Below are 18,782 nucleotides of genomic sequence, written 5' to 3' on the forward strand. Positions count from 1 at the left end.
ACTTTCTCATATTTGAAATTTGATTGATTAAAAAGAAAACTCCATTGAAGAGCTTAAGCTTTAAGTTTGAGCCATATCATAGAGTTCGAGTTTGAAAGTTAAACTTGGATGTGAAATTTGAGATTATTTTTGAAATAAGTGTTACTGGGTTTGCTTGGAAACTTCATTGGGTATTGTTCTAATTGATTGGAAACATCAACAAGAGTTCAAAACTTAAATTTGAAGTGATTTGGAGCAAATTTGAGTTAGCTTTGAATTAAATTTCAAAAGAAGTTCAAGGAAGAAGAAGAACATGTGAAGCTCCATTGATGCGATTCATTTGTATAATATTTTATAATAGCGTATAGGCGTGTATAAACACTTTTATACACTATTATACAAGATTGATACATCGTTTACATGTATTTGGTGGAATTCTTGGAATTCTTCTTCTTCTATAATAGTGTGTATGGATGTATAAACATCTCTTATACACTATTATACAAGATTGATACATTGTTTACCGGTATTTAGTGGATTTCTCACTTCTTCTTCTTCTTCTTCTTCTTTACTGTAAACATGTGTTATCATTATTTATACATACCTATACAATGTTGATACATTTTTAAATACTATATATACAAGTGTATATAATTGTATAATTATGTATCAGTGTATATGGATGTATATGGATATATGAGTTATAATATTGTATATGGGTGTATAATATTGTATACGAATGTATATGGGTGTATAATATTGCATACAGGTGTATATGGATATAAGGGTTATAATATTGTATATAGGTGTATAATATTTGTATATAGGTGTATATGAATGTATATGGGTATATGGATTATAATTTTTGTATAATATTGTATATGAGTGCATAATATTGTATATGAGTATTTGGATTATTATGTTGTATAATACTGTATATGGGTGTGTATGGGTATATGAATTATAATACTCTCTTAAAACAATTAAAAAAGGAGGCAGTGGCTAACTCCAAAAAAAAAAAAAAAAAATCGAAAAAGAAGGAAGCGGTGGAGAGAGAGGGGAGAAGAGGGGAGTTTTTTTAGAACTTGCAACGTGGACTAAGTTTTAAAATTTATTTTTTTTGCAATGTAAATGACTCAATCGTATATTTATGAAATTTTTTCATAAATCATTTCATAAAGGTAGATTGTTTCAATTATAGAAAGAGGCATTTCATTCTTTTTTTGCACGTATTTAATAAAAAAATAGGTTCACATAAATTAAAATAGAGGGAGTAGTAAATTTTAAAAAAAAAATTAAGGTAGGGCCCACTCTTTTATGATAGTAGAAAAATGTTAAAAAATTAAGTTGGGGCCCACTTTTCGATAATAGTACAAATAAAAATAAAACAAATTTAAGGTGGGGCCCTCTTTCATAATAGCCGAGATAAAAAAAAATTAAGGTGGGATCCACATCTAAGAATTAGGAGATCCACCTCCGCTTTCATGTAAAAAAATAAAAAAATAAGGTGGCGATCCACATGTGTGCTGTGGGTCCTACCAAAACTTTCTCCTCATTTTTTAGGCTCATTGTCATTTATGCCCTTATTTGTGTTGTTGTTTAATTTTTGTCCCTAAAAAAAAATTAAAAAAAATTGTGGGGTATAAATTTATATTTCTGCATCATAATATCTCACAAGTTATGTTCTACACCATTAAAAACTTATAGCCACTAGGCATAAAATTTAGGAAAAATGGTCCATTCTCTATGTCTATTTGGGAAAAATATTTACTTGAAATGACTCATATTTTTAATATTACCCAAAATAACCCTTTTATACATTATTATACACTTTTATATAAGATCGACACATTATTTACAGCAAGTGTATAATGTTATATATCGTGTGTATAAACACTATTTTGAAAAAAAATTGGCTATACAAATGTAAATTAAAAATACAACTACGTGGGTATAATATTTTATGCTGAATTATATATTATTAAAATTATTCCTAAAATTAATTGCTAAACGCAAAAATTAAATAGCAGCCCATTTAAAGGACAATTCGTGCAATTTCTTCCATTTTTTTTGTTTTTAATTTGTAATAGACAAATTTCCTTTTTAAAACTAAACTATATAAAAGCATGAGTTGAAGAAGTGGATCGTCAACCAAGGGCAACCAAGAGCAATTTGTCAAAGCACTTGCCATTTCCATTAGTTAAAGTAGAATCTTACTGTATCTTAGTATTAAATATATTCGTATTTTCTCTATTTTGCCTCGCTCAAATAAAAAATTGCATCACTGAGATGATGTCATTTCAAGTAGCAATTATTAATTATGTTTTTGGCCACGTGTCACTTTTACACTCCTTTTACTTTTTACTATTTTATCATGCTCGCATAATTCCACTTAATAGACAAATAACATTTGTGCATATGTATTAATATTCATCTATATATATGCATCGACATCAATAAATTTAGATATATTTATTAGCAACATAAAATATATATACTATTACTACCCAATACATAAATCTTTACAATTGTACAACTACATACATATAGATACATTATATAATCCAAAGTGTTGGGCCCGTGCGCAGCACGGGCATACGCGATTTAGTATAAAGTATAAATACCTGAATTAATCTTTCAAATAAAAAAGAAAAGAAGATAGCGGAGGAGCTCAAATATGAAATGTGATGTAAATGAGGAAGGAGTGCCAATGAATTTCATACTCTTTGTAAATAGATTTAAAGTTTATTGGACTCTTTTAACCAAAAAGTCTTTGACATATGTCAGTGAAGTGACTAAAGAGTAAGGACAATGAAATGACTAGAGAAAAATTTGACATTTTGAATAGGAGCTTGTTTGGATGGGCTTATAAAAAAGCTTTCTAAAGTTCGAAAAAAAAAAAAAAGTTGGGTAAGCTAACTTATTTTTTTTTAACTTATTTTTTTTTTGGCTTATAAGTTTTTTTTTCGGCTTATAAGCCTCCTTTTGTTAAAATTCAAGCCCAAATAGAGTCAACTTATTTTTTTAGCTTATTTTAAAGACAAAATATGCCTACCAAACACTCAAAAGTTTCAAAAAAGTTGAAAACGAACATATTTTTTAAACTTATAAAAAGCCAAACGGGCTCGTGAATTTCTCTCTGTAAGGGGTACAGGGGACAATGACATCCCTTCTTGACAAATAAACTCACCTCATGTGAAACTTGCAAAACCATAATAGCACGACTGGTAGCTGCATTGTTAGAAGGTAAGTTATTTTTGTATAAAGTTTACACAGTGTTTGGTATGCGAATTTAGAAACCCGCATAACTAAAATATGTATTAGTTATGAGGTAATCTATGTATTAGTGTAAAAGGTGGAATAACTAAATCCCGCATAACTAATGCCTACATAAAATAATTCATAAATTTCTTCATAACTAATTTCTGTATTACTAATACCCGCATAACTCTAACCAGCTATCCAACGACCCTAATAGTTCAAAGATGTTATGTAAACACCCAACACTATAGATGCTAAATATTAGTTTAAGAGATTTTTAACCTATTCGCACATTATTTTTCTCAGGGGAAAGTTGTTAAGTGGAAACATTCAATAGATATTTGTGGGGATGATCGAGTGCAAGAATATCACACTGCCAAAAAACATACATTTAGCTACGGACAAAATCTACCTAACGCCATCTTGCCCTCATTTTCTAAAAAAATATGGTATGGTTGAATGCAACTCCAATTATCACTCCAACTTAACTCATACTGTGAGTCAAAGTCTTTTTTTGGCTTGAAGAACAATGATCTCAGGTAATTCTACGAGTTGCATAATGAGCATGAATAGATTTGTATGATATTTTGGAAAAAAAAAATACTAGTATTTGGATCGATTGAGCAAGAATGGATTTGTATGACGTTGTCTTAAGTAGAAGTTTTGTGAGTGGAAATTTGAAATAGATTAGATTTTGGAGTTTTTCAAACTTGAAATGATTTTTTTTTTTTTGATAAAAATAGCATAATTTGATATAGAAGTAGTAGTTTGAAATTTTCAATATTTGAAGTTTAATTCCTTTTCTAATTACAAACAAAAAATAGAAAAGGCTACAGAAAATAAGACTCCAATAATAATAATAATAAAATCGTGTTCCTAGTGAATTCGGGATAAGAATCCCACTATAATGAGGAATTGGAATAATATAACTAACCCAACCCGGACCATTTAACTTTGGTGTATCCATCTCACTATAATGAGGAATAGGAATAAGAATAGGATTTGAAATAGTGGTAGGGATAACTAAGGGAACGAACCCGACCCGGCCCTTTTAATTTTCGTGTTCCTAGTGAATTTGTGATAAGAATCCTACCTGCTACTTTATAAATGAAGGCAATTGTTAAGAATATCGAAGAAAAAAGAAAAGATCCAACCATCTGAAGCAAAAATTATCAAAGCTTTAAGATTTATATATTGACTAATTTCCCTATTTCTAGTTTGTTCCTCCAGAGAATATATAAGGAATTAAGCGCGCAAGGCTACCAATTGGTTGAGCATGGGCTATATGATGGAGATCTCGCATTCAAAAACTTTTGGATCGAAATGGCAGACGGAGAACATAAGGCTTATATATCTTTTATGTGATTTACGGGCGGGGTTTCGCTACAAGCATGCGCCAAGAAGAAGAACAGCTGTGGATTCCTTGTCATAAAGAAAAAAATATATATGTAAGGAATTAAATTACTATGAGGAAACTAAGTGCTTGCAATGGGAATAAGAAGCGGAAGTGGTCAGCCAGGGGGCAGGAGGCAAGTGCTTTTGGATGATGAAATTATAGTATTTCACATATTGAGCTACTTGCCCCTACGGTCTTGGTTTAGATTCAGATGTGTCTGCATCCAACTTTCTTGTACCTTTATTTCAAAAACTCCCCGAATATCTTGAGGCAGCTCAATTTTGATATTCCGCACGGATGGATGGGCTTTACCAATATCTGTCGCAGTAGTCACAACTTAATTCTGCAGAGGAAGTTATACACATTGACTTCTCCTCAGTATCGCATTCAATGCCTTCAGCTGCACGACATGCTCCCAATCTCTAATCCACGAAATGGTGTCATTTTAAAAAAACCTTTTTTATTTGATATGATATATATAGCCATAACAAAGAAAAAAATAACGATTTTGTTAGATACTAAAAAAAAACAGAAATTAAGACTTAGTAAGAATTAGACGAGTTTGAGTTATGACTGATTTTTTAATCCATTTTAGCCCAAGTAACTTTTTCAATCCATTTATCATTTTTTGCGCGGATTGCCCTTCTTTTGGGGTGGTCTTTAAATTTTGCCCCTCATATTTGTGGTCTTTAAATCCCCCCCACCCCCCCCCCCCACGCCCCCACCCATATTGTTGGTCTTTAATTTTTGCCCTTCGCGTTGCAACCCTGAGCTTCACAGAATCATGGGCGATTACCGGTTCGAACCCCGTCAAGATAAATTAAAAAAAAAATCGCAAGGCAAGATTTGGGTTACGTGTATCGGACTCGGTGCATACACTTATTAAGGAATAACCAAAGTTATGCCGGACCGCATCCTCATGCCTTATGGGCAAACTTGGATAAGTATGTGGGGCATAACTTGATTATTCCTTAATGTCGTATGCTTGGTCCAAGATACTTACGAGCAAACTTTAGTTAAAGCCTTAACTAAAAGTCTTTTCTTAGTTATGCCTTATGACGTACTTTAGGCACGAGATAACTAAGAAAAGATATCACATAAAGACATAACTTTTCCTTACATAGTACTTTATCTTATAAGACAAACTTTTAGTTATGCGCTGCTTATAAGTTCGCTTATACGACATACTTTTAGTTATGCCTTATTGTACAGATTTTAGTTAAGGGATAACTAAAAAATACTCTAAGACGAACTTTTTTAAGCGCATAAACTTTTTTAGGATGCATCAAAACGAAAAGTAAAACACTTAAATTGGAACGGAGGGAGTAGCAAAAATTTGGTTATGATACGTTGAATAAAATAAGGGAAAAGGGTCAAAAATACCCTTCTACTTTGAGAAAAAGGCTAAAAATATCCTCCATTATAAATTTGGGTAAAAAATACCCCTTCCGTCATTAAAGTTTTCAAATATACCCCTATCTTAACAGAAATCCCAAAATAACCCGATTTTATTTTTAAATCCGTTCCATTTAAAATCCGACCCAACTAAATAAAAAATCCATATGGGTTACCCACTCCTATGCCTAGTGGCTCCAAATGTAGGACTTCTGAACAAATTAGTCGCATATGAATTTTTATGTAGTTGGATCGGGTTTAAAAATAAAATCGAGTTATTTTGGGGGATTTGAGAATTTTCGTTAAGATATGGATATATTTAAAAATTTTAATAACGGGACAGTATGTTTACCTAAATTTATAACAAAAGATATATTTAGTCCTTTTCCCAAAGTGGAGGGGCATTTTGACCCTTTTCCCATAAAATAAAGTAGTACGAAGATTATATTGGATGGGGAAGGTGAAACATTTTGGTACAGAACTATCACGAAAAAGAAATAAGAATGGCTTAGCGCAAATAAATATCCGTCAGAAAAATTGTACTATTCTTATGGTCCAGCTGTACAAAAGAGTAAAAAAGGCGCCATTGAGTAGCTTGCACTCTAAAAAGCAAGGAAAAAAAAAAAAACCCTTAGCTTTGTTCCTGAATCGGCGCACCATGGAGACAGAGCAAAAGATAAGGTGCATTTTGGCTTTATTTTTCTATGTCATAGCCATGGCTGCTATTATCACACACGCATTATGGTTCGTCGCCACTGTTGCAGCGCTTCTACTACTAACCGGTATCATATCAGTCCTCCGGAACTTACATCCTTTTCCAGTACTCATGATTGTGCCTCCCAATGGTCCGACTCTCGACGGCGTAGGAATGATGGGGGCCATGTTTCTGCTATTTCTTTTAAATGTAGAAAACGCCATTAATATTCCTATTGTATCCGTGTTTATCTCTGTGTCTTTTGCAGCTTTGGGATATTTTTGTGTGTTGATGATGGTTAGGCCTGTGAATACTGATTTCGGGATATTATATGGGCTTTGTTTCGTTTCTATTACTCTTGGTTTACAAGAGTTTGAATGTGGATGGCAGACTAGGGTAGTGGTCGGGGTTTCTAGTTTGATGCTTCTTCTTCGAGGTCTTTTGGAGATGAATGCTGCTAGAAGACGTGCTGCTCCTCTTCCTGCCGCTAGAGAGCGATGATTGACGAGAGAAGGAATAGTTCTAATTTAGTACACTTAATTAGTTTTATTAAGTAGAAAAAGTTGTTTAATACTAGCAGTAGACTAGTAATAGTGATGACTGATTAATGAAAGAAGAAGAAAGCCCTAGCTTTTTAGTTAGTCCTAATTTAGTACTTGGTTTTATTAATTACAAAAAGTTGTTTAATAGTAGCAGTAGACTAGTAGTAGTAGTAGTTAGTTGTCTTGTTTTAACTTTTTGTTCTTAATACAAAGTGTTCCAAGGTGTTGTTTGTTAGTAAAAAATAAAAAATAAAAAAGTTACTTTGTCCCAAATTTAAGTGACGTTATTCAAATTTCGGGAGTCAACTTCTTAATTTTGACCATGAGATTGAGGTTTGGATTAAAAGGGAAGTGGGTAAGGTTTTGGGGCGGTTAATTTAATTGATATGGGTTTTAATTTGGTGGGAGCGGCAAGTGACGTGGACCTTTAATTGGAGGTCATGTGTCCAATCATGGTATTTTGATTTCAGCTATTTGAGCCGTTAAAGGTAAGAGCCACAAATATGCACTTTTGGTCACGGCAATGGCATAAATGTGCCCAAATATTAATGAGTGTATGGCATAGTTGAACTTTTGTCCCTATAATAATAAAACGATTCGATTATCTTTAAACTAAGTTGGGTCCTTCACAAGGGGACAGAGGTAATAAACAACAAACTAAGTTGCGAAAGGTACATATCGTAAAAAGTGGATAGTTGGGCTTAAAATGGCAAACTAGATGCCTCGATGGACACCCAACTTAATTTTCCCTAAAAATTTGGGATGATATGAAATCTTATTGAAAGAAATCCCCCTCACTGTTGAAAGCAATAGTGAGTAGGAAGTTGGTAGTTGCAGAAATCAATTCGTAAGAAAAGCAGCCAAATTTTGCTGCAGTTTTTACTGGACTACCATATATCCGAGAAACGTCTGCAATAGCATCTTGATTTCTTACTTTCAAACTTAAGGCACGGACATAAAGGCACAATGAATTCTTTCATTTGGTAAATTTTATAGATGGTGACATCTCTGTAACAATGGTTTTTATTTTTTGCAGATATGAGCATTCAACGGGGAGAGAGGCCATCCTTGAAATGCTTTATGCTATTATAATGAAATTCCCAGTTAGCATCATAGATGAACAATCTCAGACGTTTTTTCTGCATTTGGTGGTTTGTCTGGCAAATGATCGTGACAACAAAGTCCGTTCAATGACTGGTACAGTCATAAAGTTACTTATTGGACGAGTCAGCCCACGTTCGCTCCAGTCAATTCTTGAGTTTAGTCGGTCCTGGTATCTGGGAGATAAACCACATTTATGGAGTGCTGCAGCACAGGTAAAGGAATGAAAATCCCAAACTGTTCTTTTATTTCAACTACATTATGCCCGATTAGCTTGATCAGGTTGTGTTACTATAGAGGAGCAAGTTTGGAAATACTAAAGAAGGATTACAAGTTCCACATGTCATTCACTTTTTTACTTTTTTGCTTATGTATGAACCATGAATTAAATAACAGGAAGATGGACGAGTTGACCTCAACTGTTTTTTTCATGAATCTGAGATATAACTTCTTCCTCATCAAAAATAGAAAAAAATGTTTCAAGGCTTTGTCATTTCTTGTACAGGTTTTGGGGTTACTCATTGAAGTACTTAAAGATGGTTTCCAAAAGTATATTGATAGCCTCTTGCCTGTTTTGAGAAACATCTTGCAATCTGCTGTTAATGTTCTTACAAATAAGCAAGTGGATCTACCAAATGATGCAACAATTTCATCTTGGAAAGAAGCATATTATTCACTGGTTCTGTTTGAGAAGATATTAAATCAATTTCCTAAGTTGTGCTTCAGAAAGGATCTTGAGGTATTTATCCCTTTCTTTTAATCTTTTGTTAGAAATTAAAGTTACTATACTACTAGGTACTAACTGATTACTTCTGTAAATATGAGCATTTATAAAATCTGCCTTCCATCCGGACTTATTCTATTGGAATTGCATGGAGCTAATGGATATTCATAACTGGTTGAGAGAGACATTGTTTTGTTACTTCATAGCATCACATTGAATGTTTGTCTCTGTAGAATGACAAAATAACAATATTTTCTGTTTCTATCCTTTATTCCATTAGTGCTTCTGTAGTAATTGGATATCAGAGTGCGTTAGTGCTGCTGTATTTCGTTATTTTAGCTACAACAACAAGAACAACAACATACCCAGTGTAATCCCAAGTCATCCGTAATATGTCCAACTTCGTATATGTACGAGGGGACTTATGTGTAAACCACTGGGCCTCATTTTGGTTTGTGATAGATTTAAGTAATTAGTACTTCTTTTGTGTGGCTAAAAGCACTTTGGGGAATCTTACCTTATTAAAAAAAAGCACCTTGGGGAAATTGCTTCAGGCCTCAAACTTAGGCAGCATGCCAAAAGATAGTTTGCAACTACAAACTAGGTGTAAAGTTAAGAAGCATTTGAGAATCAAGTGCTTTAAGTTTGAAGTATATACCGGGGAAAGTCTATCAATTAAAGCAAGCGTTCCCGCAACTACCACACTCTCATCTCCAGATTGCCGATAACTTGTCCTGTTTTGTGGATAAACTTATTTTGTCTCATATTTGGTTTCTGACTAATATTTTTACTGACATCTCACAGGATCTGTGGGAAGCAATCTGTGAGTTGCTTTTGCATCCGCATCTGTGGTTGTGCAACATATCAAACCGTCTTGTGACTGGCTACTTTGCCACTGTGACCGAGGCTTGTAAAGAAAACCTTAAAGGAACTTACTATTTGATGAGGCCAAGTAGACTTTTCTTCATAGCTACTTCTCTTTGTTGTCAGCTGAAGGTGCTGCAGACTGATGATGCTGCCAGTGATCTCATTACTCAAAATCTTGTCTTTTCAATTTGTTGCATCCATTCTTAGGAAGAAATGAATGTGAGTTCTGTCCACCTTTGAACATGATGAGCAGGGTCTTCTACTTAAGGCTTTTCAACAGCTTGATTCAAGGAAAGGGAAAAACATCTATTTATCTCGTCTCTGACCTTAGCGGTCAAGAAGATGAAAACCAGCGCTACTTGGTCATTTCCTACTTGCTTAAGACAATGGGGAAGATTTCCCTTCATGTGGAGGATATGCAGGTGGGTGGCTCTGTTTGCTCGACTCTAAAAATTTCTTAGCCTAGTCATTGCTATATAATATTTTTGGCCTTACTCTCCCATATGCTGTGTCTCATGCTGTGAAATGTGTGTCTTCTTTTGCAGATGAAAATTATCTTCAATTGTTTTAAATCAATTTCACCAAAGCTTATAGATCAGAATAGATTGTTGACCCCTGAAGGTGAGGTTGATTGCCAAAGCTTGTAGATCAGAATAGATTGTTGACCCCTGATGGTGAAGTTGATTGCCAAAGCTTTGCATATCATATGCTGTTGCCGCTGTACAAAGTTTGTGAAGGATTTGCCGGAAAAGTTATATCAGGTATGTCTCTCATGTCGATTCATTCAATCTCTTGCAAGCTTATTGTTTTAAGGTCCATACTATCTTTGATGCAAAGTGGTAGTTACACAAGTTTATGATGTTACCTTTTAGTCATTTCGTTCAATCATAATCCAAGATTTGTTGGCTTGAAAGCTAGTAAAAATAAAATTAAAAATTAAAAAAAAGGGGACAAAGGGATACACTTGATTTTGAAAAAAAGGTGACGGATCCATGCATTCTGTCTGTCAGGAACTTTGAGCAGTCTAAGTTTCCGTCAAGTCAATTTCCCCACCATTTACAAAATGCTCTTCACCTTCTTCTTGGTTTCCGAGTAATTAAATGTATATATAATGATTACGTTTGCATCGTATCTACAGATGACGTGAAACAAATGGCTGAAGAAGTGCGCGGGAGCATAAGCAAAGTTATGGGAGTGCAGAGTTTTGTCCAAATCTACAGTCATATAAGGAAGAATCTCAAATCCAAGAGGGATAAGAGGAAACAAGAAGAGAAGGTGATTGCTGTGGTTAATCCAATGAGAAATGCCAAGAGGAAGCTGAGGAATGCAGAAAAGCATAAAGCACACAAGAAAAGGAAAATGATGGCAATGAAGATGGGAAGATGGATGTAGTTAGTTAGGCTGTGTTAGGTGTGAACAATTGATCATCTTTAACACAAAGAAGGGTGGGTTCCATCTGGGAGTGAGAGTTGGCATCAATCTCACGCCTTGTCATCAGATAACAAAGTAGATTTCGCCCCAGAACCCTCCGCAGCCGGGGTAGGCCTCCCCTAAGTAGCTTCTATAGAAAATTTTGTTTAATTTATTTGATTAACTTTTTCATTGTATAGTGCTAGTAGTTGCACTAAGCTTAGTTAAAGAATGGAATCTGTATAGTGAATATAGTGGCTCTTTGATTAACCTACAATGACAGAGAACATTGTAAGTGATTGAACAGTGTAGTTTAAGGTTTTTTGGTAATGGAATTAAAGATCTTGGCTTTTAGAGTTAAAATTGTCATCAAATTCTGATAGTTCTCAATTTCAAGCAAATTGAGGTTGGTTTATGAATCAAATTGCTCTATTGCAGCTCTACTACTCTGTATTGTGATGATTCAGTAAATTGACTAGTTTTATGTTGGTTGTGACTTGTGAGTATTGTAATCCCCCTCCTTTATCTAGGTTTGAGACCAATAATTTGAGTGAGCTCACATATCAAATAATCTCCTGGAAAGAATCACAAATCATGAGTTGTGCTGCATTTATAGTACCACTTGAAGAAGCTCTTGTTTAATTTTATTTGATTAAACTTATGGAAAGCTGCATTGGAGGAACCATAATGTCGTTTTCTCTCAATCTTTTCTCTTATTTCTCTTTCTACCTCTCTGTTTCTGCATCCCTTCTTTTTCTCATTGCTTTCCTTTACTGTGTTGTCTTGTAATTCTTCTTGAAGATACACTTACATTGTATCCATATTTAGAATTCAGTAGTTGCCTTTTTGCAATTTCTGTTTAATTATTAGAGGTCATTCTTCTGTCAAAAGTATACAAAACCAAGGTTCTGTACTAGGGAAATATTTTATAGTAGTAATCTGTGCAGCTTAATGCCTTAATATTTACAATGACATTTGAAGCTAACATTCATCATCCGTCCAATGAAACATTCTGGCTAGAGCATTCAAGCCGTGAAAATAGTCTCCTGCAAGAACCGAAGGCTAAATAATAAGACTGTACATTATATAACCGAGTGAATCCCGCACATTAGATCCAAGCAGAGGTGGCTAAAATGTACAACTGCTCAAAAGACTAATTAAGCTTTAGAATGTTTATTTAAGTAAAATTAACATTGCTCAAAGAGAAATCAGAGAGAAACAGAGTTGGTAATAGTAATGCTACTATCAGTACCCTACATTATATTATTTCTAATTCCAATAAAAGAATTCACACATTTAATCTCAATAGACGATCGCAAAAGTTTAAAATAACTATAAAACATAACCAAAGAATGCTTCAACTACTGGTTAGACTATTCCAAACAAGTAAATATCAAAAGAATATGTTCAAAAAGGAAAAGAAACAGGAGGAAAAGCAGAGGTGACAAATAGTGTATAAAACCTAATAATAGTACTCGTAAGAGGGAGTATATAAGTAGTTGTAAGCATAGAATTAAGGTCAAGAAGATTAAATTTCGATAAAAAGAACTTAGATAAATGGAGATTTATAAATGCATATTGGAACACCATGACATATGCAAAGCTGTCACTGCCGAGAGCTGATGGAGGTTTAGAGTGACAAATAAGTGTGGGCCCAATTCATAAAGGATTGTCAAAGGATTCATCCAGTGGCAAAAAAACAAGGATACTGCTCCGTGTCAAAAGTTCCAGGTTCATCGTTCATATGAACCCGTAGCCAAAAAGCTACATCCGTTCCTGCCATGAGAACTACCTCAAATTGAATTCTGATAGAAATAGTAATATGCATTAGCCAAGTTTGGTAGCTCCTCCTTTGCTTCATATACCGCGTACGTGTATTTGACATGCAGGATATTCGTTTAGAAGCAAGAGGTAACTACAGAATGGACAAAGCTCAACTTCTCTCTTTCAGAATTCGGCATGCTAAGAGGAACTGTGTAGTTGCAGATATTACATATGCAACAACTAACTACAATGAAAGCCGAGCCAGGACCAAATAATCAAATTAAAACTATGCAATTGAACATGATGTGCATTTATATAATGTAGCTATAAAGGCAGGACAATACCATGGAGAATCACAGTATGCATCAATCAATACTTTTTTTTTGGATAAAAAGGGAGCAACAAATAAGTAGCGAATTATAAAGACGGCTGATTTTTTTTTTGGACTGGTTATGACGAAGTTCTTCAAAAAAGATTTTTCTAGTAGAATATTACGCTTTTGACTCTCTCACACACTCGTTTACATTATTACACTTACCTCCCTTATTTTGATTTCTGTGTAATAATTCTTTTAACTCACTTATTTTTTAATGTAAAAGGATTATGATTTGACTAATATGCGCTTTCTAATCACAAAGAGTATTTGATAAAATTCCTAAATTTCTTTTCTTAGAATTTTCAGTGAAATGCTTCCATTTACTGTGTGAAACAAACTCAATATAGAATCACGATTTCATGTGCAATATGTTTGTCTTGATTTTTTTTTTTCTTCTTAAGATTGAAAAATTCTTGCTATGGTTCTGGGTATTAATACCATTTTTCCTTCTAATAAAATGTAGATTTCAAGGGATCTGATTTAGTGAGTGAAGGTTTCGGTTAATTTAGGGAAAATAACCCTCTATGACTATTTAAGAAAAATAATTATCCGAAATAGCCCATGTTTATAAAATTACCTGAAATGGCCTAATTTATACCCTCACTTCAAAAGTCTGTTGTATATTTGTACCCTCACTACAATTGAAAAAATGTTGTATATTGTTGTATACAATTGAATTTTCTTGGATATAAACACCTCTTATACATTATTATACACTTTTATACAAGGTTAATACATTGTCTACTCCAGATGTATTAAGTTGTATATTGTGAAAAAGTAGCTATGCGGGTGTAATTTTAAAATATGGCTACGCAAATGTAATTTTGTATACTAGATTATACATTATTGAAATTTCCCCATATATTTATAGATGGGTTTTCAATGGATATACCTAATAGTTTCTTGGTTTTTGAAATATATATTGCGTAGAACCTTTTGAGTTAATCTTCGCAAAGAGATTTAGCTAATAAATTTTGTATGTGCCGCGTTTGTCAAATTCAGATTTTATGCTCACAAAATTAATTAAACAAATAGAGTATATTAGAAAGGGCATATTAGTCAAATCATAATCTTTTTACATTAAAAATTAGTGGGTTAAAGAATTGTTACAAAGAAATCAAAATAAGAAAGGTAAAGTGTAATATTGTAAACCACAAGGGCAGTGAGTGCGATAAAGCCAAACGTGAAAGGAGGTCTCTGAAATTATTCCTTAAATCTTTCTTGAAGAACATCAATCATGTATTTTGTGCAGCTTGCTTAGAAAATTTCTCTTTTTCTCTTTCCAATATATGTACCTTAAGCAATACGTATATATTTTTGTAAAGGGAGAGTCTCCCTAGTCCCTTGCGTATTTTGATACGATCAAATGTAAATGGGAGGTGCCCTCTTATCGTAGTTGTATCTTGTATGGTTAGTAGTGACTCTACTTCCTCCTTTCGTCTAAGATTGAATTTGTTCAATCTTCACTAGGATTTAGGAGGCAAGGTCTCTGAAATAAATATATTTTGGATAGTGATACACAAATGTAAGAGTTAATACCACAGATCAATATATCCTGTGTGTGTGTGTGTGTGTTTTTTTTTTTTTTAAGAACCTAACTTCTATCAAATTTGTGTTTATCTGGAAGTATGGAGAAGTGGAAAGCTGACACTTACTGAAATTTATCTGGAAGCGAATTGCGAGTACTTGCTAACGGGTATTATTTCTTGATGCAATTATTTATGTTTATTTGTTATTTGTCCTTATTGTTTACACAATCCTGAATACGTCTCTAATAAGTTGGTATTTTACCAACTTATTTCTTCTTTAATCTAAGATTGTTGTTATGTTTTGATTGAGAAAATAGTGCATTTAATGTCGTTTACTTTCATTTTACAGGTTCATATGATTGAGAAGAGCTTTGGAAGAAATCAAGTGAAAAACAAGTCAAAAAGAGACCAAATTGAAGAAAACTAAAAAAGTGGCTAAATATGTAAAAAAAAAAAAGGGACAGATTTGCAAAAATGGGACAGAACTGCAAAAACTGAAATCTGGGGCATATTTTGTCATTTTTGGACTTGGAAAAATTGGGAAATATAAAAGGAAGACTTGGGGGAAAACATTTTCATCTTTGGCCATTCAACACAAGTTTTGGAGACTAGGGTTCTTATACCACACTTTGGGGTTGAAGATTTGAAGATTTGGTTGAGCACTTTCTTGAAACTTTACTTCATTTTTTTGATTCCTTTCTTTGTAATGAATATCTAAGTGTGTGGTATTTATTTTCTTCACTTGAATCTTGTTTATGAAAATATTCTATGATTAAAGTGTTGGATGAAACTCTTATTTTGCTTATGTATTGAATGATTTTTATTGCTAATGAAGTGAGTTAATGTTGTTTTAGTTAATCTTAATCTTTAATGTTTCCTAAGGGATTAGCTAACCCTAAGGCCCGCCCATTTACTTTGATTTGAGCTCGGAAGAGGAAAATTGAGGTTGGAGAAGATTAATTAACAAGAATTTGGGGCTTTAAACCTCATCTAATAACTTGAGCTAAGAATATAAAAGTTACTTGCGATTCAATTGGCTGTGTTTGATATCACACTCTAAGGCTTGGAAAAGCTTAGAGTGAAATTCATTGATTTGTTGAAAGACTTTCAATGAGATTTTAGAAACCATTATCTATTAACGAATTTGATCTTAGTTGTAAAATCGTGAAATACATTGGATTGTTACTTGAGATAATTTCCAAATATATCCGTACTTGTATTTATTGATCATTTTACCCGCTTTCTAGTTAGTTTTATCTTTGTTAGTTGTTAAATCAAAAATCAAATATTGAAAAACTGTTTGACTTAGTGTAGAAAGTGATAATTCCTTACTTGTTTAAATCGCCTATTATATTGTTTGAAAAAAAATTATGGGATCGATTCCAACTCATAAAAAAAAGTTGGATAAATAATATTGCATACAACTATGTACACTTTCTCACTTGAGGAGTGGATTTGGACATTATCAGCCTCTAATCAGGTCACTTATTATCTAATTACAAGTAAATTTTTTGACAAATACTAGTAGTAACTAATAATCTGGTGAAATTGATAATTAACGTGCTATCACAAGTTAAAATTCACTAAACAGTATAAAAAGATCTTTATCCTATCGAAATATATAACTTAAATTATTTCTTAAAATGTCCTATACGAAGAGGTAAGTTATCTATTTTACTCCTTCGAATTGGATTTTCCCATCATGTACCTATCGGGTTTCAATTGTGATACAGCTTAGCTTCATCCCACTGTGTTATGCCTTAGCTATTGAATTTGATTTGTCCATCAAATATTTCAAATATCAAAGTTTTATTTACTTGTTTTTCTTTTAACTTTTGTTTTTGCTAAAAATCGGTAGGGATGAATCAGAATTTATTGAAATTATTATACAAGATGTCAAAAAAGAGGTCAACCAGACACCTCTACATGTTGCTTGACACCCATTGGAGTAGATTCTCGTGCTACAGATATAATAAAGCCATTAGTGCAAAATGGACGTGCAGATAAAGTTCGCATGGTTGGTATATATAGAGTGGTGGAATTGGAAAAACAACTCTATCAAATGATCTAAGTTGATTATTTCGACGTGGCAACCTCAATGGTAGTTGCTTCCGATCCTTTAAGACGTTATATCACAAGATGATTTTTTTTCTTGAACAGAACTTATGGTTAACAAGGTCACATTAGAAGCTCATTATCTGAGAACCGTTAAGAAAGTATCTAGCTGAGGGTTATGGAAGAAATGCTTGGATACATGAAATCAATCGGCATCTTATTTGAGAGTTTATGTTTATGCAAATATATGAGTAGCTTGTATTTAATAAATAAGGGTTATTTATTACTACAAAGTTGTCTAGTTTTTAGTGTTATTGCAAAGTGTTGTTTGTTGGTAAAAATATTGTATAAATTGCTACAAAGTTGTCTAAGTTTTTTGTGTTATTACAAAGTGTTGTTTGTTATTGAAAAGAATGACTTACGAAGAACTACTATTTCTTTTTTACTAACTTGTCACTTAATATACTCATAAACATTAGCTTGAATGATCAGTTTTTTCTCCGAAAAGAGGATATTTAGTTACTGTTTGAAATTTAATTAAGAAATAACCACCTCTTAATGCAGGAATAAAATTTGGATATCCTAGCTATTCAGAGGCGAACTTAGAATTCTGAGTTTATAGGTTCTGAATCTAGGAAAGACATCTTACTCGACTCTGAATATATTATTTATACATATATATTATTTATACATATATATAAGTGAATCTTTAAACACAAATACAGAGTCTAGGCTAAATTAATCGAATTAAAATTGAAAGTTATCGATTCAACAATTGTTTTATTCGAAAGTAGAAAATGCCTTCTCTACTATGTTTAATTTTTGTAATCAGCTTTTTCATTTTATGGTGCTAGTTTCTCTACTAATATATATTTATATATATATATATATAATATATATATGTGATCAGCTTTGATTAAATCATTGTATGGTAAGGCGGGATTAAATTCGAGATGAGGAGTAGCGCTAAGCTTAGTTAAAAGAACTAAATCTGTATAGTGTTAATGTAGGGTGGAATCAATCCAAATTGAATAAATCTATAAGCGATTGAACCAAACGTGTAAACGATTGAACGGAGTTTTTTTTTTAGAGAAGAGTGTTCTTCCAATTTTGGAATGCTCGGAAAAGAAGAAACAAAGGGTAAACATGTGGTTTTACTTAATTGGGGTATGTCACACTGAATGAAAATGATGCTCCGGACTTGAGATTAAAGATATTGTGTTTCAGTTTTAAAATTATCGCTAAATAATATTTGGCAAAGACTTGCGAATGATATTCTCACTTTATAATAGTTATGTCTCAGTTCCGATCAAATTGGAGTGGGCTATATGAATCAAATCGCTCCATTTTAGCTCGACTATTCTATATTGTGATAATTCATTATAAATTGGCTAGTTTTAAGTTGGATGTGAGTACTGTAACCCTCCACTTTTACATAGGTTTAAGACCAGTAACTTGAGTGAGCTCACACCGGCAAACAAAGGACGAATGAGACAAAATACAACTTTCATTAACATTTGTCTGCCATTAGTGCATTTATAGCAAATAAAGGGACAAAAGGGTAGCCCGATGCACTAAGCTCCCGTTATTCGCGGGATCCGGGGAAGGATCGGACCACAAGGTTCTATCGTATGAAGCCTTAATATAACTTTATTAAAAAGCTCCTTCCTCTGCTAGTAGGTCTATTAC

The 18,782-nt window shown here is 33.1% G+C and overlaps 1 protein-coding gene across 5 annotated transcripts; it reads left to right on the top strand.

The window, feature by feature from the left end:
* The first annotated feature begins 8,042 nt into the window (after positions 1 to 8,042).
* Positions 8,043 to 11,732, top strand: LOC132056479 (U3 small nucleolar RNA-associated protein 20-like). 5 transcript variants are annotated; one of them, XM_059448934.1, is made up of 6 exons: positions 8,304 to 8,583; positions 8,874 to 9,107; positions 9,897 to 10,381; positions 10,505 to 10,585; positions 10,639 to 10,720; positions 11,098 to 11,732. In XM_059448934.1, exons 3-6 carry the CDS (start codon positions 10,202 to 10,204, stop codon positions 11,349 to 11,351), a joined length of 597 nt encoding a protein of 198 aa, XP_059304917.1. In that variant the 5' UTR covers positions 8,304 to 8,583; positions 8,874 to 9,107; positions 9,897 to 10,201; the 3' UTR covers positions 11,352 to 11,732. The 5 variants fall into 5 exon arrangements, with proteins under 5 accessions (XP_059304857.1, XP_059304794.1, XP_059304716.1 ...); XM_059449013.1 differs by having other exon boundaries at positions 10,505 to 10,540; positions 10,594 to 10,720; XM_059448874.1 differs by lacking the exons at positions 8,874 to 9,107; positions 9,897 to 10,381 and adding an exon at positions 8,043 to 8,214.
* The last annotated feature ends 7,050 nt before the right edge of the window (positions 11,733 to 18,782 follow it).

Source organism: Lycium ferocissimum, chromosome 1, assembly GCF_029784015.1.
Source record: "Lycium ferocissimum isolate CSIRO_LF1 chromosome 1, AGI_CSIRO_Lferr_CH_V1, whole genome shotgun sequence".
Lineage (NCBI taxonomy): Eukaryota > Viridiplantae > Streptophyta > Magnoliopsida > Solanales > Solanaceae > Lycium > Lycium ferocissimum.

Excerpts from the sequence above, each read along its gene's own strand:
- LOC132056479 (XM_059448733.1), top strand. The coding sequence starts at position 8,341 with ATGCTTTATGCTATTATAATGAAATTCCCAGTTAGCATCATAGATGAA. Across the intron at positions 8,584-8,873 it reads TATGGAGTGCTGCAGCACAG|GTTTTGGGGTTACTCATTGA; the intron begins GTAAAGGAATGA and ends TTTCTTGTACAG. Across the intron at positions 9,108-9,896 it reads GCTTCAGAAAGGATCTTGAG|GATCTGTGGGAAGCAATCTG; the intron begins GTATTTATCCCT and ends GACATCTCACAG.